The 26,657-nt window shown below is 41.3% G+C and overlaps 1 protein-coding gene across 1 annotated transcript in view; it reads left to right on the top strand.

Moving 5' to 3' along the window:
* The window catches only part of ITGB3 (integrin subunit beta 3), a 1,138,779-nt gene that overhangs the window by 1,070,378 nt on the left and 41,744 nt on the right, over positions 1-26,657 (top strand). The window contains exon 14 of the mRNA XM_044055223.1: positions 11,598-11,764. Coding sequence (XP_043911158.1) covers positions 11,598-11,764 — 167 coding nt within the window. The remainder of the gene's footprint in view (positions 1-11,597; positions 11,765-26,657) is intronic.

The following is a 26,657-nucleotide window of genomic DNA, read 5'->3' as shown; positions in this document are numbered from 1 at the left end:
GGTTCGCATTCAGATCAAAAGAAGTCATTGTGCCCCTCTACTCATCACTCATCAGACCCATCATAGAGTACAACACCCCATTTGGGATGTACCTTACAAGATGCCTGCAACAGCTGGAAAGACCACAGAAGTACCTCACCAAGAGGATCACTGGCCTCATACAGATGCCCTATGCAGCCCGACTGAAGAAACTCCAGCTGTACTCGGTTGCATACCGCTTACTCAGAGGTGATCTCTGCCTGACATATAAGGCCATGTCTAACCCAGAATTGATGGACATGCTCCACCTAAAGAAAACCTTATCCCCTCGAGCCACATGCTCTAGGATCTAAGCCTCACCGCAACAGTAAATATGATGTGCTGGAGGGATAAATTCCTGTCCCAGAGACTTCCCATGCTTTGGAACAAGATTCCAATCTACATTAGGCAGAGCTCCTTGCTAACGCTCTTCAAAAGAAATATTGACAAGTGAATGGGAAACAGAAAGTTTACCCCGGGGATCACTTCAGTAGCTCTGCTGGACATGGGCACAGGGAACTAATCTAAGGGGGCGGCGAAAGCCAACACATTCTGGCTAGGCTTATAAATGCCTTCGGGCAGATAGCCTAGTACCTACCTATGAACCTATGAAACTATGAACCTTATTTCCATACCTGGCTTGGCTGAATATCTGTTCTAAACACCAAAAGGCACTAATCAGAGCTGGGATCCCAAAAAGTACGCTGTGAAGCCAGGTCCATAGAAAAGCTTTACACAATACACTTATTTTAAAACAAAAAAGTCAATAAATTAATCACTTTCATCTCTGCTTATTCAGAGACTTCTTCAGAATAACATACCAAGCTATTCAACTGCTTTTATATTAACATTTTGAATAAAATGTGCGCCCCCTAATCACTGCACCAGACCAACCCAAAGGCACAATCAATTAAATATGTAACTGCATCCCTCATACATCTCATAAAGCACATCAAATAAAATAATATAGCATAAAAATATATCTTGAATAACATTTAAACATATAAATGTTTTGGGCTCATAAAAGGAAGCTGAAACACAAGTTTTCTTATCTCATGTATCAGTCATTGTCCTTTTATGTCATGCTGCTAGCTTAGTTATTTTAGTTATGGTTTTAAACACGTTTTTAAGATTAATATGTAAAGCTGCTGAATTCTACCCCAGTGGCCTTTCCTTACTAGGACTAAGTCTACCTGAGTCACATGTTGGCCAGTCTGGTATGTAATCTTATGAATGTCTCTTGCTGAATCAGACAGAAGTTTAGAATGTGTTCTCCTTCTTTATTCCATGTTGCCCCACCCATGTGGACCCAGGTAGTCCTCATATCCTGTTCTGTCTGTCCTGATATGTGCATTCAAGTCACCCATTATCAACACTAACTCAGGTTGTCCTGCTTTATCTAGCTGTTCCCTCAACCAAACAACCTACAGTAACAAACGTTATTCTTACCTAATTCTATCCTTCACATCACCTATCCCTACATGTGTATTCATGTTTCAAAAAAAAAAAACATTTCTAATTTGATTTATGTACTTTATGAATTTCCAACTTTTGTTTGTTAATTTCTACTACACTGTAATCTGATATGTATGCTATGCTTATTATTCTCCCATGTATTATATTATATTATATTATATTATATTGTATTATATTATATTATATTATATTATATTATATTATATTATATTATATTATATTGTATTATATTATATTATATTATTTTGTAATGTATTGTATTTTCGTGCTTAGTATTTTGGAGCTTTTCTCTCTGAGCCTTTGCTGAAAATGGACCCGTGTCCAGTCGGACCTTCACGGTAAACAAATGTAAAATAAATAATATAAAAATTGATTTATTAATTAATCAAGCAATAAAACTGGCACTTCTTGGACCCTTTTTTGCTATCACATAGATTTCAAGGGAAATGGTAAATGTTATATATGTGGTGCACATGGACAGTTGGGTCTATATTACATGGTCGAAGTTCCATAACTTCGACTGACATATGTTCGAACACATATGTCCAAAGTTATGGAACTTCGACTATCAACAAAAATATAAAAAAGAAAAGAAAAGGGTATATGCAGGGGGGGCAAGCCCCCCTGCACCCCCTCACACCCCCGCTCTTTAAATATACCAACTCTGAGGTCGCGCTACAGTACAGTAAATGAAACTTTGCCTTTACTGCACTTTAGCAGGACCTCAGAGTTGGTATATTTAAAGAGCAGGGGGTGTGGGGGGTGAAGGGGGCTTGCCCCCCTGCATATACTCTTTTATTTTCTTTTTCCTTTTGTTTTTGTTTTTTTATTCATACTCGGAAGTTCCGTAACTTCGGACATATGTGTTTGAACATATGTCAGTCGAAGTTACGGAACTTCGACTATGTAATATAGACCTGGACAGTTTAGTGTAGCTAGTCAAAGAGCATGTTTTGGAGAAGTGGGAGGAACCCAGAATGCAAGGAGAAAATGCGGGCAGATAAGGGAAAAACATACAGACTCCACATAGACAGTGACTGGAGGTCAAAATTAATTGAACCCTGGACCCTAGAGCTGCCTTAAGATGTGTATCAAATACAGACTTCATGTTTTCTGCCACTACATTACTGCCAGCCAATAAGTGACAGTATCCTTCTTCTAAGTCCATCTTAACCTTGTGCTCCTAGAATGGGAACACAAGAAAATATTTAGTAGTGAGTATTGTAACTACATGAGGACATACGTAAGATTTTTGGATGACATTTTTATTCTATGGACAAGAACTGAACAGGATATTGAGAGATTTATAGAATATTTAAATACTTCGTCCAGTTTCTTGAGGTTTACTCATGCTAGCAGCTGACACGGTATAAATTATCTGGACACATATATTCAAAGTAGACATAATGGCTTTAAGTCTAACGTCTGTAGAAAGCCTACATTTAGTAATTCTTACTTAGAATTTACTGGTAGTTACCCACTCTCACAGAAAAAAAGCATTGTCAAAGGACAATTTGTCAGGGTGGCTCGTATGACATCTGAGGTAGAAGATGTGAAGACAGAGTTGAGAAAAGTGACAGAAATGTTTTATGAGAGAGGATACCCCAGGAAAATAGTGGAGGAAAGTTTAAATTGTGTGGAAATGCAGTGGGGTAAAACATACAAGCCATTACTTGGTGTAGAATTACATGAGAAAGAAACCCCCAGGATGAATAAAACTTTGAAAGAGCTATGGTTATGCCATATGGTGGAAAAGCAAATTTAGTGAAAAAAATTGTAGAAAACAATTGGAACATTTTAAAATGTAATTCTACATTATATCCATTCCTAGGTTCAAAACTATCATTTGTGTTTAGTGCTAGAACAAATATTAACAAATATTTGGAATCAAATTTAGGTGGTCATGGTAGTGACAAACTGAAAATGAGGGGGTACAAGTAAGTGTGGCAGATGTTCACAATATAAATATATAACCGATGTGAAAGAAATAATTTTGGAAAATATATTAAGGTCAAAGGTGAGCTTTATAAATGGTAATTGTCAAACAACAGGAGTTGTTTATTTGGGTAAGTGTAAAACCTGTCCTGCCTACTACGTAGGAAAAACTGAGAGGCATTTAAGAGACAGAGTTTATGAACACCAATACCAAATTTTAGCAGAAAACCTTAACAACGCCCTATACAAACACTCTTTAGCTTGTTGTAATTTGAACAGTTTTTCTTTTGTAATACTAGAACGGGTGGTACACAACCCGAGAGGTGGAGATTACAGATACTTTATTGAAGAAAGGGAGCTGAAATGGCAAATTAAGATATATGCCATGCATTTACCAGGTCTTAATGAAAACATATCCCTCAGGACTATACTAGTAGTATAAAGATGTTTACACTTTAGAACAACGCTTATGTATGTATATATAGTGTTAAATATTTAGCACAATCTTTAATGTTTAATTTATGATTTTAGATTAAGTGTTTTAGAATGGTGCAGATACCTTTAATTATTTGGAGTTATTTTATTGGACAAGGCATTCATTAATTGTATATTTAAATGTACTGGTGTGATGTGATTACAGATTCTGATGAAATCCCAGTAGAAGGGGATGAAAGCGCTCAATCTGTTTTTAAAAGTTTCATTAAAACTGGAATTTTAACTCAAGCGTGTGGTCCAGCTGTCTGCAGTGTATATTTTTCTATATTATATGTCTTCATGACTGTGTAAGGTCTGGAAACGTGCTCCACCACATTCCCAGGCCTTTTCTTATTATTTGCCAGAGTTTATGCTTATTCTTTATGCCCTTGTAAACCCTGACATGTTTCCAGCTATTGTTATTCCCTTGTGCTTGTTATTGCAAAAGAAAAACGACGATGATATAATATGCAAAAGAAAAAAAAAGAAAATGTAATAATGAGGTAGAAATAAACAAAATAAAAACTCTCCTGAAATCTTCTGTTTTGATGTACCACTTTTTATACATGTCAGTGAAGTCTATGCTGTCATATTTTTTGCACTCTGCCTTTCTTTGTGTTACCATGTATTCATTCATTGGTTCATTTGTCTGATAACTGTGAATTTACTGATGGAGGTGGACCCTTTTTATATACCTCCCAGTGTTACCAGTATCCGGTTTTACCTGCCCTGCTTCTATTGCTGAAACCAGAAGAGAATTCATAATTGTATTTGTAAGAGAATCATCATATGCACAGCTTCTGACAGATTGGGTCTTTCCTTTTCTTTGTTTGGCTCTTGAACCTTCACTCAACTGACCCATTTGTTCCAGAAGAATGGGAGATGCGTATTCCTTGGCTAGATGAATGCCCTACAGCTCATTCCTCTCAACCTTGGAACGTCAGTCAGCCCTTCATTTTCCAGCAAGAATTAGGCAGTAGGGATCGTGCCTGTTTGCTAGTACTTGGGGCCTACCTTCTTCTTAGGAGCACTCTCCCCCTCAGAACCCACAATTTCTATATTCTGGTGGGAAACATGCTTCTGCATGCTATTTCTCTCTTGACTACTAAGAGCAAGTGCACTTTTAGTAGCACAGGATTGGCTAGCTTAAATCCCCACATGGAGAACACCTAGTGATCCTGTTAGGTATCACCTCTCAGGTAATTCAGAGCCACTTCCCTCTCCCCCCAATGGATGGGTGAGCCAGAAATGGCGGGTTCACCCTTCTTCCCCACCCAGCACCTACAGGCACCTGAGCTGCTAGCTGAATTCAGGTCACCTGTAGTGTAGTCAGGGCATGGTGCCCATATGCCATGGAACTGAGTCATTCCATTCCTTTATGAAAATACCTAATCACTGGGTTAGCGCTAGTGTTCTTCCGTGAGTTTGGATAGCAGTTAGTCTGCATGTGTAGAGATGTTTACATACACACACACACACACACACACACACACACACACACACACACACACACACACACACACACACACACACACACACCAACATATGCATACAACTCTGAGAAAGTCATTTGACTAGACTGGTACTTTATGCCAAACCTGAAAAGAAGATTTTTTTGTCTAGTGGGTCTTAACCAATTAAGGGAAAAAAATAAAAGCACCCATGTTTGGAGAAGATTTGAGTATATTCCAGTTGTGATGTAATCATGCCATTCAACTGATGTTGCCTTGTTTTATGAGATTTATTCATAGTCCATGTCTCCCCCGTCTTCACCCCTCAGAATTAATCCAGTTGGCTTTATTAGTGATGTTTTAAGCCTACATGACCATAATGGTTCCGTTCCCTAGCATCCTGATGTTGTCTGTATATGTTTGGGATCAGCGTCGCCTTCGCTGCCTAGCGTCCCAGTAAGGTCCAGCGTTCCAGCGGCCGCTGGCCAGGACGTAGGTGCGTCGGGCCACTGCGCCTAGACTGGGCGTCAATGCGCGTCAGTTCTTCAGTCGTTGACCGATGCCATTCTCAGTCTTTGCGCATTACCGGCGTTCTGAGATTTTGCTTTTTTTCGGCACGTTCTGTTGAGATTTTTTAAAGACGGAGTTTGAACGAAACAGAGTTGGCTAAAAGTCCCGGTTTAACTCAGATATTTTTTAGTGAATTCATGTATTTCTTGTGGTGAAGCAAATGAAGGAAGGGATTAAATAGAGTTGTATACCATGACGTATCAAAGGTTTACATACATTATGTATACCTTGTTTAGGTTGCAGCTTGACAGTTGCACTATGCGAGGTTGTGCTAGATTTAACAAGGATGGTGCTTTAAAGAGGCTAGATTGTAAGGCAGTTGGTGTTTAAGCGTTGCAATTATTATAATATGCGCCAAAAAGCGGGGCCCGCTCATGCCAGCGCAGAGACTAAAACAGGAAAGCCTGGGGTGAGGAACCGGCGCGGGTCCCGGAATGTCGCAGTCCCAGGAGCGTGTGGAGCCAGAGAGGTTTGCCAGTCTCCGGCGAGTCTCAGAGCAGATATGTGCAGGATACAGGCCAGGGCCAGATCAGGGGCAGGTGCCTGGGCTTGGGGGCTTCTGAGGTAACTGTTCTTCCCTCTCCTTCTGTTGCCAAAGCTTCTTTTCTCCTTCTGTTGAGTTCAGCTTCTTTTAGGGGTGAACCCTAGCATTTAGGGCTCTGCATTTAAGAGCTGTGCCTAGAAATGTATGCAGAAAATTTGACAAGATTTGATTACTCTAATTAGAGGTTCTATGCCTGGTTCCTAGGGAGCAGGAGTTTGATAGTTTGGAACAGTGTTTTTTGGCTTAGTGTCACAGTTCTGAAGCCAAGGGAGTCTCTTCAAGGATTTTTCTGATGTGGATGATTCTGATCTGGAGATTCTCCTTCCTCCCTCCTTCTCTTTTTTCCTTTTTTTGAGCTTTTCACACTCCATGAGCACACACTAAAATTAAGAGGAGGCCAGGATTACTCTGATTCCTTAGAAGAAGGAAGGCTTTTTTTTTACCCCAGCATAGGCCCATTCCTCCCTGGCTATTATGTGGTGAATGTGGTGTGATGTTTTGCAGAGGCTTCCCTGAACCCGGCTCCCTCCCTCCTGCTTCCTCCCTAGCCCTGATTATTATTATAGGGTGAGCTCATAAGTATTTTTTTTTAGAGTCTAAGAGCGGACCACCCAGAAACTGTTCCTTCAGGGGCCTAAAGTGTTAAAAGCTGTGTGGTTAAAAATCCTGTACCCTCTGATAAAAGAGGCAAGGGCTTTGGATTCATGTCAAGTGGGTAAGCATTCTTTGCAGTGTGTGTTTTGATGCTGTTCAGGCTCCTCGCCTCCTGGGCTGCTACTAGTTCTGTTCTCTGTTGAATGCAGACTGGTTGAGATGAAAATTAGGCTGTGAGAGCATGTTAAGACCCAGGATTTTGGCTTTACCTTTACATGATGTGTTTGGTTTGGGACGCCTGTGGGAAGTAGTAGAAAAGAAAAAAATGGGACAAAGCTAAGTCTATACTGTTAAAAAAATTTTTTTGGTGCAGCCTCCCCAGTTTAGTAGAAATTGGCCTGCTAGGGGTGGACATATCCTGCTTATGGTTCCCAGTCTAGGGGTAGGTCTGACAAACTCTGGAAGTCAGGAAGCATGTGCCTATGCTAAGTTATAGCAGTGCATCTGGCGGTTTCAACTGGGTTTTCTCTGGAGTTCTCTGCATTGCCCTTCTAACCCACTGCTTGCATGTATTCACGTAACTGAAGAGCTTTCCACGAAGGTTCTGGCAGTTCAGGCTTCTTCAAATCTATCCTCACTTGGACGACTGCCTTCTTCTTGGCTCAAGGCTACCTGATTCTTCTTCAGCTGGAGGAATATGTCATAGCAGTCTGGATGCTGTCATATTCTGGCTAGAACGAAATAAGTCCAGTCTAGTATCCCCTCTCAAGACATAGTTCTTCTGGGTGTGAGATGAGATTCTGAGCAGCAGTGGGCTCTTTAACCCAGATAAAACATAAGAGTCTGTCACACTACTGACATCACTTATCTCTTCATCAACTACTGGAATCAGTCGACAGTCCTGTCCTAACTGACTTCATGGCATCTTAATTTGGTGCTTCCTAATGCCTGGTGCTTCCCAGTAGGAAGCTGCAATGGCAAAGCAAAAATGTATCAGCACAAATGTATAGACACAGGATATGGACATTCCAATACCTTGCTCAAAAATAATATCTTGTGGGCAAAGGAATTCTTGTCAAGGAATTCAGGGACTCTCAGACCCGCCAGAGAAGTGTGACCGGCCTAACGAGACAGATTTCGCGACAGATGCCGGGGGCGTGATGCTGGGGAAAGTGGATAATGGGACAAGTGGGCTCAGACAGTGATACTGCAGACTCAACTATCTACAGATGTGATGAGAGATACAAGTGTTTTCGATGGCTTTCTCAAGAGTTTGTTTTAATACTTCTTCCAGTTGGAGTGTAGTTACTAACAACAAACACATAACACACAACAACAATACAGGGGAACACATTCACAGTCACTATGACTCTAAGCAGGCAAGCAAGCAACAAGACTGGATTTCCTGCAACTAACTCTGCAACAGCAGGTTCAGGTTTCTGGTCTGAACTCCCAGCTCAGAGCAGTTAACTGAACAAGACATGGATCTCATCGAGTGGAGAAACTGGACACTGGTGTAGGAACTAAATTGACAGTGTCATGGGGAACTTCCACTAAATCTCATTCGCTTCAGAAATTCACACCAGCTGCCAAACACAAGCACAAAGGCTTTTCATCTCACTCTTTGGAGTGTGGCAAAGGTGTCTTCAGTTGGCCTCTTCCTCTGTCTGTCTATTTCATTCCACTGCTCATTCTTGACAGGCCAAGGATTTAAAGGTTTTTATAGATGGGCCAAGGATGATTTTGATAGCAAGGATGATTCTCTTGATAAAAGGGAAGGTACTCACTACCACTGGTAAAGGTAAGGAACTGGCCGGCCTTGCACTCTGATCTGATTGTTGTTATCTCAGAAGGGTCATCATCTGTTCAATGTCAATTACTCTCTCTCTCTCTTAAAGCCCTGCATATTCTACTCTTGAAGCACAGCAGGTCTCAAACTCTCCAACAAGTTTTAAATGTGATTATGGAAGCTAGAAGACCTAGTACAAGAAAGGGTGTACGAGACAAATGGAAAGAGATTTTTATTTGGGATTACAGCAAGAATTTTTGAATTTCTGAGCCTAATTTGGAGAGGTGTCTCTAATTCTTCTTACTGTTTTATTTCACAAGTTATTCATTCTTCTTCATTTAGATTTCATGCTGCAATTTTTGCAGCCTAGTTTTCAGCTTGACCCACCTTTGTTTCCTTTGTGTTGCAGTTCCTGTTTCTTCTTAGGATAAGAAGGCAAGAAGACCCCTTCTCACTGAGCTCCTGGCTCCTGCTTGGGATCCCCAATTTTGTGTTGGAAAAACTTACTCTACAACCTTTACTTGTCATGGAATACTTGCTTACTTGTACTGCTTGTCATGGAAGACTGCTTTGTTTACTGGCCCTTCTGAGGCAAGGTTTCTGAGTTACATACAGGCTTTTATGGCGCCTTTTTGATTTTTTGATTTTCTAAGTAATTCCTCTATATTATCCTTCCTTTATGCCTAAGGTGGTTTCTAGTGTGGCTTTAAACCAAACTATTCATCTGCTCATTTGATTTTATTTAAAAAAGATTTTTAAAATTTTTAGATGTACACAGGCAATTGAGATATTATTTATTGAGATATTATTTATTTTTATTTCTATCAGCAGTTGTTTGTTTCTTTTTGCCTGTTTGTTGTGTTTTTGTCTCATTCACACAGCAAGCCTGTGTGTCAAAACAAATTCTCCCGGTGATTTTGTTATTCCCATCATGGCAAGGAGATTCCATCTGGGTACAGATTCCAGCTGATACCTCCTACCCACAGCTACTGCCAATTCAACAGCTAGGCTATTTTGGTAAGTAACTATTGGAGAAGCAGCTATACTTTCTCAGTACATACTTCTATCTATTTATCTACTCTCAGTCTCTCTCTCCTATCTACTCTGCTTTTTTTGGCTGTGCTCTGGTAAGGCATGATATCAGCTCCTACTCTTTATCCTTTCCCAACCCCCTTCTCGCTTTGGCTTTCCACTCTGCTCAATAGTCAGACAATGGTAGAGAAAGAACATAGTACAGTTACAGTTTGTGTACCTACCATAAATGTAGATGTTAGGATGTTGCAGTCCAAAAATTACTCCCTCCTCCTTCCCCCTCTGTTTAGGGGGGTGGTTGTGTAGAGTGAGTTTACATGCATATATATTTTGTATATTATATTGTTGTATATATTGTACATGTTTTTGGTGCAGGTTTTTTGGGACTTTTGGTTCTCTGGGGCAGGAAAGAAAAAAGGGCCGACGCCGCGTCGGTCATGCGCATTAGTACGCTGTGACGCTGGGCCCGTAGTCTATGACCGACGCCCGGCATCCAACTTCTCTCTGGTATATTTGGGCCGACTGGGGCGGACTATACCCAATAGTCAGGACTGCAGCAATGGAATCCTCCTCGGCATACATTTATATGGTAGGTACAAAACTGTACTTTTTCTCTGGGTATTCTGATGTTCTCCCTGTACATGTGTGGGTTTTCTCTGGGTATTCTGATGTTCTCCCTGTGTATGTGTAGGTTTTCTCTGGGTATTCTGATGTTCTCCCTGTACATGTGTGGGTTTTCTCTGGGTATTCTGATTCCTCCCCCAAAACATGCTGTCAGACTGGCTGCACTCAATTGCCTATATATTTATATGTTCTATTTGCCCTTGACTTTGAGGTCCAGGTCCTGGCAGAAAAGTGTCCATGGACCATCCCACTTAGCTGCTTAATTAAGTGTTAAAAATGAAAAAAAGACTGCAACATTACAGGTCAAGCTAAGTTTTAAAATTGTGACACTCTTGTTTTATATTCTGGATAGAAAGTAACTTAGCATATAATTAAAATCAGGGAACTCATGTTTCATACCTTTTTAGATTCTAATGTATTCAAATACAGTTGCACCAAATATAAAAAAGTGCTCTAGGAGCAGTAAAAGTTAATATGGTTATCATGAGCATACAGTAATTACTGCACTACTATTAACTCCCTGAGCAAACTCTGGGGTGAGATTGTGGTTACACTTGGAACCCGAATTGCCTCTGTGTCCTCATATGTGCAACCTGGACAGGATTTTCAGTTGTGGGTGACATTTTGTTTTAATTCATTAAACGGTAGAGATAAGACTGTCAGCAGTGTATATGCACAGCTTTGGCTGATCGCAGATTAGATTAAGAAAATGTCTGTTAACTGTCCTATTTTAATGCATGTTAGTGAAGATATTTCTTTAATTACAGTGGTTGGGTTAGTCAGAAATGTCTGGATATTTCCAGAAACAGCCTTTTTGCATCACAGTAGCAGATGATTAACATAGTCTCTAAACAGCAAATTTCCTAAGTGATTCACAGTAAGCATATGTACAGCAAGGCTGGGACCTGTTATAGCTGCTAGTTCTGCTTTCCAGCACCCAGAGGCTCTGTGTATTCCCCTTATACCATGACCCAGAGGCCAGACAATGCATAAATATATTCATGTGACACTGACAAGTAGCACTGTCACTGTATGCAGACTATTTCTTACCATTTATATTTTTGTCTCTTTCCACCCTCCCTACTTACAGAATGCCCCAAAGGTCCGGATTTTCTGGTGGTTCTTGCATCTGTTATTGCTTCCATATTGCTTATAGGCATGGTAGCTCTGCTTATCTGGAAACTTTTGATAACCATTCATGACCGCAGAGAATTTGCCAGATTTGAGGAAGAACGCTCCAAAGCCAAGTGGGACACGGTAAGAAAAGACGGATATGATAAACTTTCTGGTTATAAAACACCTTGGTGTACTGTCAGTTTAATTAAATGTTTTTTAACATTTCCTGTCTAAAAATTAACCATTCCTATTATGACAAGGTACCTTAGCAAGACACAAAGCTCTGTTATGAGGACAACCACAATGCAGACTAGATAACATTCTCTGTTGCTGTATGTAGTTCTTCTGTGTGTAATATGCAAATTATCTAAAAGCACTCATTCACTGGTCATTCTTACCAGTGCAGCCCTTAGTATTCCAGTGCAAATCTGCTGTCTACTGATGCTCTTGTTTTCAATAACCTGCTTCTTTTACAGGCCCCTGCTAGTCATGTCAGCTGCCTATGCCATAAAACTCATGTAATTTCATAGAGTTATTTAGATCATGTTTTACCTCACTCAACTACCATCAGCTTTACCCTCCTCTTAGGTTGCATGCCTGCTTAAACCAGGGCTTAGGAATCTCAGTGGGCTTTCAGTCCCATTTGATACTTTACTATTCTACTTTACACCTCCCAGCACAAACAAGGTCAATCACAATTTTTGAGACCCTCAAACCATCCTTCCTTTCAGGGTTTGCTTTGAGCCACCTACACGCTGTGATAAAGCACTGGTTGATACCTCCTTTTATGCTCTTTTCTGTACTGTCATTGGTTGTTGCTCAACAAAAAGGTGGGTACCTTTTTCCAAGATGTGCTTCATGTGCTTTACTTCACCATCCTCTCTCTATCACCACAAGGACTGTATCAAATCCGGTTCATGAGTGCCTGCAGTAAAGACTGTCCTGGTTGCTCTAGGAAAAAGAGCCTGGCAGACATGTAATACAATAGTGAAAGTACAAGACTGTCCTGCATAACTGTAGAGGCAGAGTTGAAGGCAGTGTGTGCTGCAATCTGTCCATCGGTTGTTGCTGTAGCCACTGAATGAAAATTGGGCAACGGTACACCTGTACATAATGAAGTAGCAGCCGTAGCACAGCTGGCTGGTGGTATTACAGCAGAAAATTCCAGGGTACGCTTGCAGTATATGTATTCACTGAGCCAAAACATTGCTGCCTGAGACTTGCATTAAATAAGTCAGTTTTCCACCGTTGTCAATCCACCTCCATTGTCTTAACAGACTAGGTTATGGAAAGGAAGTAAGCATGTGGCTTCATATGCTTTTGTCCCTGGGCATGCCCTAAAAGATTCCTTCAGTATCCAAGTCCACTTACCCAGTTAACAGTGAAAAAAATCAAATACAAAAGGAAGAGTGAACAACAGAGGTAAATGATGAGTGAATGAAGCTGTACAGTGACTGAACTATGAAAAACGGGCAAGGTAGTTGTAGCCTGTTTAGCCCCACATCCAGCCTTTAACTGTCAGGATGAACAGCTGTGATTACTCTGACAAACTCTTCATAGTCATTGTTATCATACTCCCTTTAACAGTATTCAAGAAGCTTCCAAACAAGATCAGTGTTTTGCTACCCCACTATAGACAGTATGGAGTAACTTCGGCTTCATATTGGTGCATTTTTCTGGAAAAAGCTTTGCACTTCACAAGACAAGTTAAACTGTACATCCTGTCTGCAGTCAGAAAAAGCATAGCTAGCTAGTTTGAAGCTGCAGAGATTTTAACTGGACAAGAGCTTTGCTTTCTTACATAAGGTCTGTGGAAGACAGTCTCTCAGTCCACCATCTTAAGTTTGTCCTGTAAAAGACTTGATCTCTTGCATTTATATTCTAGTCTTTTCCAGGTTTTTAAGCTGCTAAACTCATGGTCATACTGGTATTCATGCATCCTAGCCATTCTTGGACATACCTGAGTTGGGGAGAGCTGGAAAACAGCAAATGTCATAGGTCACTGCTAACTGTTCAAGATCATCTATAATGCATTCCAGTACAGAGACCAGATCATTTTTAATTCATGGAATAGATATAAAAAAAACAGTCAGTTGCCCTGGCTGAACAAGGTGACTAAACCATGGGTAGCTCCAGGCTGAGAAAGTGGTCTGACCAGGAAATTGATTTTATCTCCAGATCTGACTGACCATATCTAGCTGGACTATAAAGTCCAATATATGTTCTTTGTTGTGGGAAGCAGGGGAAACTATCTGAGTAAAGCCAAATCTCTCCATAATCTGGAAGAACTCATTGGTGAATTTAAAACATTAATCATTCCAGATATTGACGCCACTGAGAAGCTGCCACTTATGGATATCTCAACATTGTGTCAGAAAGAAAATCTATAAACTGCTGTGCTTGTCAGGTGTAAGAGTATCTACAGTTTGTTCCTGCCCCAATGATAAGAAGAATTCACAATCTAAACTATTTCTTATATGGATCAAAAACAGATGACTACACACCTCCTCCCCCCAGCGAAAGTTCCATGCTTAGGACACTGGGTAAAAAAACATGTGGCCAGGATGGCAGCAGCCATGCAATTGTGATATCACTCAAAAAGTATGAGGAAACTCCCTGTGTTGTCATAAACAGGCTTTGCATTTGGCATCAGCACCTTTGAAGAGGCTGGCAGACTGCAAGTCCTGTCTGTGAGTCTTTGGTTGTATGCAAGTTTCCTAATTATCATTGTATGACATGGGAAACCTTGGCCCGGCTTGGGTTCTCCCCAGGGTGGCATCTGGTGATCCTAGTTGGAATCCACACATCCAGTTCAATGGATGCATCTCTAGCAAATTTGTAATCCTTTGTCTTGTGTCCCTTATAATCTTAGGATAACTACAAAGTTTGAACATAGCCAGAGAACCTAAAAGGGGTGGATGGCTCCCATCACTGTAACAACCCATCAGCTGCAGAATTACAGCAGTTGCCAAATGAGCAAGCAGTGCATGTGTTATAGATGCATGTGTGATAGCAGTCACTAGGTGCAGAATATGCCTCATAGATGTGTAGTAACAGAACTCACTAGGTGAGTAAGAAATGCATGCTTTTGCAGGTGTAGATTGTGACAGCAGTCCAGTGACACTGCATGAAGAAAGATGTGTGTGCAACTACATAACAGCATGTCTGCTTCCCCAGGGTGGAAAAAAAACAGCAAAATGGAGAACACTGTAACTGTTCGCCGTATAGATGCTGTCATTGTCACTTCTGGCATTGACAAATGTAGTATTGAAGATATCATTGTAAGCACTGTCTTCTGCTTAATAAAAGTGTACAAGATATGCAGGTGCAATGTGGAGATCAGCTGGATACTGACTGGAGACACATACTTGGCGGTTCTTGACTAAGTGGTCTGTGAGCTGAAGACCAGGTCTGAAGATGGTAGTGGCCGTGAGTCTGTCTGCAAAAGCAGTGGGCATACACGATTCTAAAACTGTGCTATCAGGTCACTGTGAAAAGGTAGAGCTGGCCTCTGACCATTCATTCCCTGCCCTACCTACTCAACATCTGCTTTCAGAATCTACATTCAGACCCTACCCCAGTGGCCTGTCATCATAGTTCTTTTTTTTTTTTCCTTGCAGAACCTAAATGTAGTGCTTGCATATTGATGGCTGCACATTGCTTGTATGCAGGCATACCACTCTCTCTATGTTCCTTTTCTGCTAGTAAACAGATGATCATGACCATGTATATATCAGTGTGTACTCTCATCCCTTCTGTGCCTGTGGCTGCATCTATCCCTTTATATAAGCTTGAGGACTGCAAGCTATAATATGCATCCTACCCCCCCATTCCAATCCCCACCCACCAAAATGACATGAGACTCCTAAATGGCATGGAGATGGGTTTTAGCAGTGTTAAAAAAGAACTTAAAGCAACCTCAAACCAGCCTAATATGACTTTGTCAGAGAATATTAGTAAAAGCAGAGCTTAGGTTCAGAAACTCAGAGAGGTGTAGGCTAACAGCCACTAGGGCACTTATAAGCCAAATGTGACCCATAAAGCTGATTTATATTTGATCCATAAGGGATGATCTACTGACTGTCTCAGTCCATCAGAGACATAGGAGCCAGACCAGGGATTGAATTTCTGTTTACCCATCCATTGATCTAAGTTGCTCTTAAGTAAGTATAGGGAGGAGCTCTGTTTCACACTGATTGAGAGCCTGTTGCAGAGAATGTAAATACTCTGGGAAGCATATCAGTCTCTCCAACATATCCTATTTATGTTGTAAGCAAAATGTAGGACTTTTAATCTAGTAGTTCTGATGATGTTTGTTTTGTGTATGTGAAAAAGATACATCAAAACAGGGTCCAGGGATGCCTTGTATGCGAGGCAAAATCACCTCTTAGAAGTCTGTATGAAAGAGTAAAGAGACAGGCTTTGAAGCGATCAATGTAGGGCATTGTGTTTACTCCCTGTGTTCTTTTTCTAAGGAACCTTTGTGGACATTCCAGTTGCTGCATGTATCTGGGCAGGCACATACCAAAGGAGGCATTATGCAGTGTGATGGGCCTGATGAAGGCCGAGTACAGTGGTATGATGACCTCTCTGGACCTAGATGCTATGCCCTCGCTTCTAAGTTAATTATCTTACTAGCTTGAGCACATGCTGGTCAAAGACTGGGTTACTATGTACATGAGTTCCCAGATCCCTGAATAGTAAATCAACTTTTAGGTGTGTTTTAATGTTGAAGAGGGTGGCAGACTTCCCAAAAGGTACTATAATGCATTTCTTGGCATTGAGATTTAAGCTATGGCATTGGCACCAACTAGCATTTGTCTGTAGTAGACCTTCCTGAAGGGTATTCTTATCTTGGAGGGATTTAATAATGATTGTATCACATTAGGGAATATAAGAAAAGTAAAAGAGGTTTGCTGATATCTTTTGCAACATCTGGACATTTGGGAAATAGATTTAACAGTAACTGTCAGCCTCTGTGATGTCTGTACTGTTCCCCTTGTCATATACTGCCGTCTACTGATGAAATGTAGGATTAACTATTTTAAATTATGTAGAATTGTTGTCCAGAGTGTTTTTTTTTTTTTTTTTTTTTTTTAGAAAAAAGTAATTTTATTAATGATTTCAAAGTATAAAACATCATAACAGGACAGGCTGCAGGAAAGAATCCAAGATGATGTAATGTAGTAGAATAAAAACAGTACCGAAACATGAATTAACAGACTGTAATTTCAAAGTCAGGCTAAAATTTTAAAATAGAAACAAATGTGGGCAAATGTAAATGGAACTAAAAGAACACATCTTGCCCCACATACCTCTCAACTGTACAGATTTTTGCAGAATGGCCAGATTTTTGCCTCCAATATTTGGTCTGCTCCTCATAAAATCTGTTGTTTTATAGCAAATCACGGAGGATTTAAGCCACTAAATAATGACATATATATCTGAGTTTCAGACTTCACATCCTTATTCTAGCAGCTAAGTTTATAAGAGCAATATTTAAAATCCGTCCCTATTTTTGGACCTTTATCCCCCCATTATTTTAGGCTTTGTCCATATTTCTTGCATTAAGAGGTTGAAAGGTATGTACCACCCAATCTAACTCAAGCTAACTGGAATTCTACAGAGCAAAAAAAAATACCCACCACATAAACTTGACTAGACTACTAACTATTAAAAACTAACTAACCACTGCACAAGAAATGTGGCAAGTGCATTAGTCTAACACCCTTTCTTCGTGATAAATCTGGCATAATACTAATAAAGTAGGCAAGATACTTGTTATAAATTTAGATACTTACAAATTTTTATCAGTTCTATAAAATATATTTTAGATTATTATATGTTTATATATATATATATATATATATATATATATATATATATATATATATGTGTGTGTGTGTGTGTGTGTGTGTGTGTGTGGAGAACACCAGGATGGGGAATTGGACGGGAGTATGGGGCCTGTCTGACCAACCTAGCAGACAGCTTCCCCAGATATTAGTCATCTCTGTGGTTAATATCATGGGTAGGCTGTGCCTCTGATGATCATGATCAGGGCTGTACAGATTTTCCTTGTGTTTCACTGTTGCAGTCATCACACTTGGGCTATCCTGCCAGGGGTAGCCCTCAGTAGGCCTGAATACCAGAGGCTTAATATTTCTGCATCGGTTGCTGTTGCTCCAGAACTGATGTCAGGTCATCAGTGGTATAAAATCAGGCAGCCGATGCCATTACATCAGTCTTTCTTGCTGAGGAGCCCAAAGCAGAAGCAGTTCACACAAGTACTTGTCAGCCACTAACTGGAATGTTGGGATGGTGGCCTACCGGTTAAGGTGTTTGTCTTATAAACACAAGGTGCAGGGTTGAGCCTCACAAGGGATAATTGGCTAGGCTTACAATGGCTCTCAAGGGCAGTTAACTTAGTACTGCATTTTTCTGCATTTTCGACTTTTTAAGCCTTTCGATTGCTATTTCTGCCTGTTTTATTCTGCTATTACCTGTTTTTACTGTTTTAATAGCTTGAATTGTTTATTGCACTTGCTTGTTTAAGTTTTGCTTAAAAGTTAAACAACAGGCTAATACACTCAAGTGTACTAGCTTTTGATAGCATTTAGTCGAAAAACACAGCATTTATTGTATTTTCTGCCTATCTGGAAAAAACTTGAAAAACAAAAAAATACTCTTGTTTTCCATACTTTTCTAATAGTTTGTTCCAGTGATCAGATTTTGCTGATCCCTGGGCTTTGTCTTGGTTCCTGTTTTCTCCATTTTCCTTGTTTGGTGAAGGGGTAGTTTCTTTACTCACTAGTGGGAGTAGGCAGTACTGAGCTGCCTGTTTGTCCTCAGAGGAGTGGTTTAAGGCAGTAACTTGTAGTTTATTGGCCATTTTGGGTCATTTCCTGTCTTTTCCAGCCCCTGCTATAAAGCACGCTTTGGCGGGCTTTTCTGGCTATAGAGAACTCAGCACAGCTCCTCGTGGTGTCCAGCAGAGTTCCTAGAGCAGCAGAGACCAGAAAAGACAAACTTTCCAGATTCTAAGTATTTTTCGACTTTTTAAGCCTTTCGATTGCTATTTCTGCCTGTTTTATTCTGTTATTACCTGTTTTACTGTTTTAATAGCTTGAATTGTTTATTGCACTTGCTTGTTTAAGTTTTGCTTAAAAGTTAAACAACAGGCTAATACACTCAAGTGTACTAGCTTTTGATAGCATTTAGTCGAAAAACACAGCATTTATTGTATTTTCTGCCTATCTGAAAAAAAACTTGAAAAAAAAAAAAAAAAATACTCTTGTTTTCCATACTTTTCTAATAGTTTGTTCCAGTGATCAGATTTTGCTGATCCCTGGGCTTTGTCTTGGTTCCTGTTTCTCCATTTTCCTTGTTTGGTGAAGGGGTAGTTTCTTTACTCACTAGTGGGAGTAGGGAGTACTGAGCTGCCTGTTTGTCCTCAGAGGAGTGGTTTAAGGCAGTAACTTGTAGTTTATTGGCCATTTTGGGTCATTTCCTGTCTTTTCCAGCCCCCTGCTATAAAGCACGCTTTGGGGGGCTTTTCTGGCTATAGAGAACTCAGCACAGCTCCTCGTGGTGTCCAGCAGAGTTCCTAGAGCAGCAGAGACCAGAAAAGACAAACTTTCCAGATTCTAAGTATTTTTTCTGCATTTTCGACTTTTTAAGCCTTTCGATTGCTATTTCTGTCTGTTTTATTCTGCTATTACCTGTTTTTACTGTTTTTAATAGCTTGAATTGTTTATTGCACTTGCTTGTTTAAGTTTTGCTTAAAAGTTAAACAACAGGCTAATACACTCAAGTGTACTAGCTTTTGATAGCATTTAGTCTAAAAACACAGCATTTATTGTATTTTCTGCCTATCTGAAAAAAACTTGAAAAACAAAAAAGATACTCTTGTTTTCCATACTTTTCTAATAGTTTGTTCCAGTGATCAGATTTTGCTGATCCCTGGGCTTTGTCTTGGTCCCTGTTTTCTCCATTTTCCTTGTTTGGTGAAGGGGTAGTTTCTTTACTCACTAGTGGGAGTAGGGAGTACTGAGCTGCCTGTTTGTCCTCAGAGGAGTGGTTTAAGGCAGTAACTTGTAGTTTATTGGCCATTTTGGGTCATTTCCTGTCTTTTCCAGCCCCCTGCTATAAAGCACGCTTTGGCTTTTTCTGGCTGTAGAGAACCCAGCACAGCTCCCCGTCGTGTCCAGCAGAGTTCCTAGAGCAGCAGAGACCAGAAAAGACGAACTTTCCAGATTCTAAGTATTTTGTTCTGCATTTTGGACTTTGTAAGCCTTTCGATTGCTATTTCTGCCTGTTTTATTCTGCTATTACCTGTTTTTACTGTTTTAATAGCTTGAATTGTTTATTGCACTTGCTTGTTTAAGTTTTGCTTAAAAGTTAAACAACAGGCTAATACACTCAAGTGTACTAGCTTTTGATAGCATTTAGTCGAAAACACAGCATTTATTGTATTTTCTGCCTATCTGAAAACTTGAAAAAAAACAAAAAAAATACTCTTGTTTTCCATACTTTTCTAATAGTTTGTTCCAGTGATCAGATTTTGCTGATCCCTGGGCTTTGTCTTGGTTCCTGTTTTCTCCATTTTCCTTGTTTGGTGAAGGGGTAGTTTCTTTACTCACTAGTGCGAGTAGGGAGTACTGAGCTGCCTGTTTGTCCTCAGAGGAGTGGTTTAAGGCAGTAACTTGTAGTTTATTGGCCATTTTGGGTCATTTCCTGTCTTTTCCAGCCCCCTGCTATAAAGCACGCTTTGGTGGGCTTTTCTGGCTATAGAGAACTCAGCACAGCTCCTCGTGGTGTCCAGCAGAGTTCCTAGAGCAGCAGAGACCAGAAAAGACAAACTTTCCAGATTCTAAGTATTTTTTTCTGCATTTTCGACTTTTTAAGCCTTTCGATTGCTATTTCTGCCTGTTTTATTCTGCTATTACCTGTTTTTACTGTTTTTAATAGCTTGAATTGTTTATTGCACTTGCTTGTTTAAGTTTTGCTTAAAAGTTAAACAACAGGCTAATACACTCAAGTGTACTAGCTTTTGATAGCATTTAGTCTAAAACACAGCATTTATTGTATTTTCTGCCTATCTGCAAAAAACTTGAAAAAAAACAAAAAATACTCTTGTTTTCCATACTTTTCTAATAGTTTGTTCCAGTGATCAGATTTTGCTGATCCCTGGGCTTTGTCTTGGTTCCTGTTTTCTCCATTTTCCTTGTTTGGTGAAGGGGTAGTTTCTTTACTCACTAGTGGGAGTAGGGAGTACTGAGCTGCCTGTTTGCCCTCAGAGGAGTGGTTTAAGGCAGTAACTTGTAGTTTATTGGCCATTTTGGGTCATTTCCTGTCTTTTCCAGCCCCCTGCTATAAAGCACGCTTTGGCTTTTCTGGCTATAGAGAACTCAGCACAGCTCCTCGTGGTGTCCAGCAGAGTTCCTAGAGCAGCAGAGACCAGAAAAGACAAACTTTCCAGATTCTAAGTATTTTTTCTGCATTTTCGACTTTTTAAGCGTTTCGATTGCTATTTCTGCCTGTTTTATTCTGCTATTACCTGTTTTACTGTTTTTAATAGCTTGAATTGTTTATTGCACTTGCTTGTTTAAGTTTTGCTTAAAAGTTAAACAACAGGCTAATACACTCAAGTGTACTAGCTTTTGATAGCATTTAGTCGAAAAACACAGCATTTATTGTATTTTCTGCCTATCTGAAAAAACTTGAAAAAAACAAAAAATACTCTTGTTTTCCATACTTTTCTATTAGTTTGTTCCAGTGATCAGATTTTGCTGATCCCTGGGCTTTGTCTTGGTTCCTGTTTTCTCCATTTTCCTTGTTTGGTGAAGGGGTAGTTTCTTTACTCACTAGTGGGAGTAGGGAGTACTGAGCTGCCTGTTTGTCCTCAGAGGAGTGGTTTAAGGCAGTAACTTGTAGTTTATTGGCCATTTTGGGTCATTTCCTGTCTTTTTCAGCCCCCTGCTATAAAGCACGCTTTTAGCCAGCATTAGCTGATTTAGTGAGCTGCCACTGTTGCACACTAGGGCAGCCGTTAAGCAGGTTTAAACTATTCGGCTACCTAAAGTCCACTCTTCAAATTTTCCCTTAAAACTACCTCCTCGAACTGTACTACTGATCTAATCAGCGTATCCTATAACTAAAGATCCTCTCTACTTGACTCCAAGTAGACTATTCTCTATCTGTTAAACCTAGCACTTGCTCCTACAGTACTTATTACCTTGATACGGCACTCTTGTCATAGATAGTACCCCAAAAAGGCAACCCCCATTTCTCGTCACCCACGCCCCCGAATCTTTTTAAAGTTTTTTGTCTATCCTTCTAGCATGTCGAGGGATCAGTTGCTAGTGTCCTCTCCTGCTCAGCTGGTGAACCTAGAATATTGAGGCAATGTTACAATTGCCTCATGTACACAGACAACCCTCTCCTCCTCCCACAAAACACAAATACATGCGAGAGATGCAACTATATCGCCAAACTGGAGGCTGAGCTCTTCAACATAGGACTGGCAAGACCAGTCAGGAGGAGAAGGTTACCACACACACTATAGACCCAGTCTCACATAGTACCATTACAACCTCAAATCATACACATAAACACACAAAGACATACTCGGAGGCTCTGATCAAAAATCTACCTAAACAGCAAAGACCTCCTAAGCAGACACCCAAACAACCACCACCTCAGAACACAACACCTGCAACACATAGACCTCACAGTCAGAGTGTCAAACAGTCACAGCCCTTAAGGCCAAACACAATGCCAGACACACTAGTCATTGGTGACTCCATAGTCAGACACACTGACGCCCCGCCACCAGACTGAGTAAGGAGAAGGTCACAGTAAGCTGCCTGTCGGGCGCCAGAATCCGCCACATAACGCAAGCACTCAGGTCTCTCAACAGCAGGTACAAATATGACTCAGTCATTGTCCACGCTGGTGTAAACGACCTGAGACGCACTCCTTGGACTACATGAAAAGAGACATTGAGGAGCTCTCTGATTATGTAGCCCAGGCAGGTATGACCCTGACCTTGAGCAGTATCCTACCTTCACCAAGAATGATGCCACAATACAGAGATAAGATGATCAGCTTTAACAATTGGCTTAAACACTGGTGTCATTCAAAGGGATCCAGTGTCTGTCTGCCTGGGATGACATGCTGGACAAGCCACGCTGCTTCGCAAAGGGACGGCTTGCACCTGTCACCCCTGGGATTCCGGATATTGGCAAAGGCTCTTGCCACCCCATAGTGCCTTTTTAGGCAAGGCTCAAATTCTAAACCTACCACCCTAGAACACAAAAAGGAAAAAACTAAGGGTAATGCTGCTCAATGCCAGAAGTCTAAATCTCAAAATGCATGCACTCGAGGCCTTTCTCAGTATGGAGAACATCGATGTCTGTGCTGTGACAGAAACCTGGTTCAAGGCTCCTGAGAGCACCCCAGCGCCATCAGGTTTTACCTCATATCATGCTCCGGCCCCAAAATCCTGACAATACCAAGAAAGGAGGGGTATCCATATTCATCAAGGACACCCACACCTCAAGACTGGTGGCAGCAACGCGATGCATCGGAGACCATCCAGGTGCAATTAACCATAGGCAAGACTGCTCTGCAAATTGTAGCATGTTACAGGCCACCTCACACAAACTCAGGAACCTCACATGGCCTTCCTGAAAACACTAGAGGGGATAAATGTATCACCAAACACCATCATACTAGGTGACTTCAGTTACCCTAATATAGACTGGGAACACTACTCAAGCCCAAACACCCTAGCCCAAAGTTCCTGGAATTCATAAACTCAAATGCCATGGAACAACTAGTCACCATCCCCACAAGAGGAGATAACATACTTGATCTCATCATCACGAACATGGGAGCACAATGTTCAACACCGGAAGTATACCCTCACTGGTGAGATCAGATCACAACTAATCTCGCTGGAGGTCCTCATCCCACCCCACCTGAAATAAAAGACCACAGTAAAGAACTTCTCAAAAGCCGACTTCACACTTCTAAAGACTAGTGTGGTCTCCTTTAAGGCCCCCGAGCCGGCGTAAAACAGTACTCAAGCCGCTGATTCACTTACAAATGCCTTCTACCAGCACCTGCAGGACTGCATGGATAAGGCAATCCCAAGCAAAACAAAGACTCTTTGTACCAAAGGCAAGTCCAGTCTGGTGGACCCCAGCCATAAACAAACTCTACAACAAAAGGAGGAAGCTACTACAAGATAGAGCAAAATCCTTAAAAGTTAAGACACCCTTGATCACTATAAGTAAAAAACTAAGAGCTCTCATAAAATCATCCAAAGCAAATTTTGAGAGAAAAATAGCTAAAGACTCAAAAGACAATCATAAGGCCTTCTTTAGCTATGTTTGAAACCTGGGAGGAAACTCCCAGATATGCTCAGAACTAGTTCAAAATGATGTGAAGATTACTGATCCTACAGACATTGCCAACATACTGGCTGACAGGTTCAGTGCAAACTTCTCCCCCCCCCTCCCCCCAAAAGGAGAGATATCTATACCAAACGATTGCAGCCCCCAAACATCTCCAGCGCCCAAGTGAGAACTGCTCTCTCCAAAGCAAAACACAGCATCCATGGGACCTGATGGTGTCCCCGGCTGTGTGCTCCACTTAACTCAATGAGGAGTTAAACCCACAGCTAGGACAGCTGTTTAATCAAAGTCTTACCTCTGGATACGCACTCCAGGAGTGGCGCACTGCAACTGTGGTCCCACTTCACAAAGGCGGTGCCTCCACCACCCTGGAAATTACCGCCCATTAGCTTGACAAGCCTTATCTGCAAAGCCATGGAGAGGATCATAATGGACCTCATAAATAAAGACATAGGGAATTTGCAGACTTTGGATCCAACCCAGTTTGGCTTTGTCAAAGGCAGATCATGCCTTTTAAACTTGGTTGACTTTTTCAAACAGTCACCAAAGCCATTGATGAGGGAAAGGCAGTCCATACAGCCTACCTCGATCTGGCTAAGGCCTTCGATACAATACCCCACTCGGGTATCATTGAAAAACTCATCAGCTTAAATGTTAACCCATACATCACAAGATGGGTTGCAAACTGGCTGAGTGACAGAACCCACAGGGTCAGAGTTGCTGGCGCCATGTCAGACTCAAAGCCTGTCACAAGTGGTGTCCCACAGGGCTCAGTCCTGGGCCCACTCTTGTTTGGCATCTACTTTTCTGAAGTACAAGCAAACACAGGATGGTTATGGTTGACAAAGTTTGCAGATGACTGCAAACTGGGTGCCATAGTAGAAAACACATCTGACACAGATATCCTTCAGAAGGGTCTCACAGAAACGGATAACTGGTGCCAGAGCCACAGCCACAGCCAAAGTTAAATGCCAAAAATGCATAGTCATACCCTTCGGGAAAAACAAGGTTACCCCTAGCTACCAAATAGGTGGCAATCCACTGAGCACAGAAGAAGTTATCAGGGACCTGGGGACCCAGGTTGATAGTAGTCTGTCATTCGACACCCATGTAGCTAAAGTAGTTAGGAAGACCTTCTACATTGCCCACCTTATCATGAAGGGATTCTCATCTAGATCAAGGAGGTCATAGTCTCCCTTTACTCATCACTCATCAGACCAATGATTGAGTACAATGCCCCATTCGAATGTATCTGACCCGACACTTGCAGCTGGAGAGGCCACAAAAGTTCCTCACCAAAAGGATAAAGGGTCTCAAAATCTCCTATGCTGCCCGACTGAAAGAACTCCAGCTCTATTCAGTCGCCCGCTTGCTCAGAGGTGACCTTTGCCTAACATACAAGGCCATGTCAGACCCAGTTTTGATGAATATGGTTCACATCAAAAAATCCAGATCCAGCAGAGCCACAAGGGTGGGAGACTTAAACCTACGGCTATTAATAGGACGTGCTGGAGGGATAGATTCATCACCCAAAGACTCCTATGCTGTGGAACAAAATCCTGTACATGTGAGGCAGAGCACTCGCTGGCCTTGTTCAAGAGAAATCTTGACCAATGGATGGGACATCGCAGATATACCCCAGGGATTACCTCAGTGTCACTGCTCGACAGAGGCACAGCAAAATAATGGGTATAGTTCCCCATACTAAAGGTGGCGTAAGCCACAAAAACGATGGGCTAGGCTTGTAAATGCCCTCGGCAGATAGCCTAGTATGAACCTATGAACCTATGAACTTACCTATGAACTGAGTCTTCATTTCCAAATTGAAGCTGAAGTCTTCTAAAGCTAAGTACCCCGTTGGGGATCCTTTTTTCTTGCTCTAACCAATATCAGAAAAAGTTAACAATTGTCTTGCCTGTGGAAAGCAAATACCACACCGAGATTTCCATTATTACTGCATCACCTGTTTAGGCCCAGACCACGACGTCCCTCGCTGTTGGTTTTGTACTTTGTTCAACGCCAGGACTATACGTCATAGGGCCCTTATTGTAGCTAAATATTTTCGCTCTCGAGCTCCCTATTCCGAAATGGCTTCGGTAAGCCATCCGACTACCAATCTTTCAAAAAAATGTAAGGATAAAGACAGAGACAGACCGCACAGGTCCAAAACTGCCGAAGACGCTTCCGTTAAGCTAGTCACCAGTTCGCCGGTCATCAGTGAGGCGCTTTCGCAGCCCCTGATGCCTGCTTCTGTGGATTTGCAAGCCACTACTGAGACCCGTACAGAGTCCGGTATGCCACAAGACTCTTCTTTGACTAATGATCCTGTGGATGTCTCTATCTTTGATGGGTCTGGAGCTGCTGAGCAGGCACCGGCTTCCAAGGAAGTTCTTCACATTAACGATATTCGACACAAACCTACAACTTCTTTCGTGTCTTCAGTTCTCTCTAAAACAACCGAGTTTCTAAGGCCCAGGGTATGAACTACTTAAAAAACGATGACCCAAGCTCAAGCACCTGCTTCCATGCCTCAATTTCAAATGCTTAAAATGGCGGAAGACCTTATCATGCTTATTAGGGGAAGCCAGCCTATCTCTTCCTAAAGAAAAAGAGAC

This window comes from Protopterus annectens, chromosome 13.part0 (assembly GCF_019279795.1).
Source record: "Protopterus annectens isolate FY-2018-M chromosome 13.part0, PAN1.0, whole genome shotgun sequence".
Classification (NCBI taxonomy): domain Eukaryota; kingdom Metazoa; phylum Chordata; order Ceratodontiformes; family Protopteridae; genus Protopterus; species Protopterus annectens.
The sequence above is the reverse complement of the archived record's forward strand: the minus strand, read 5'-3'. Positions and strand labels throughout refer to the sequence as shown.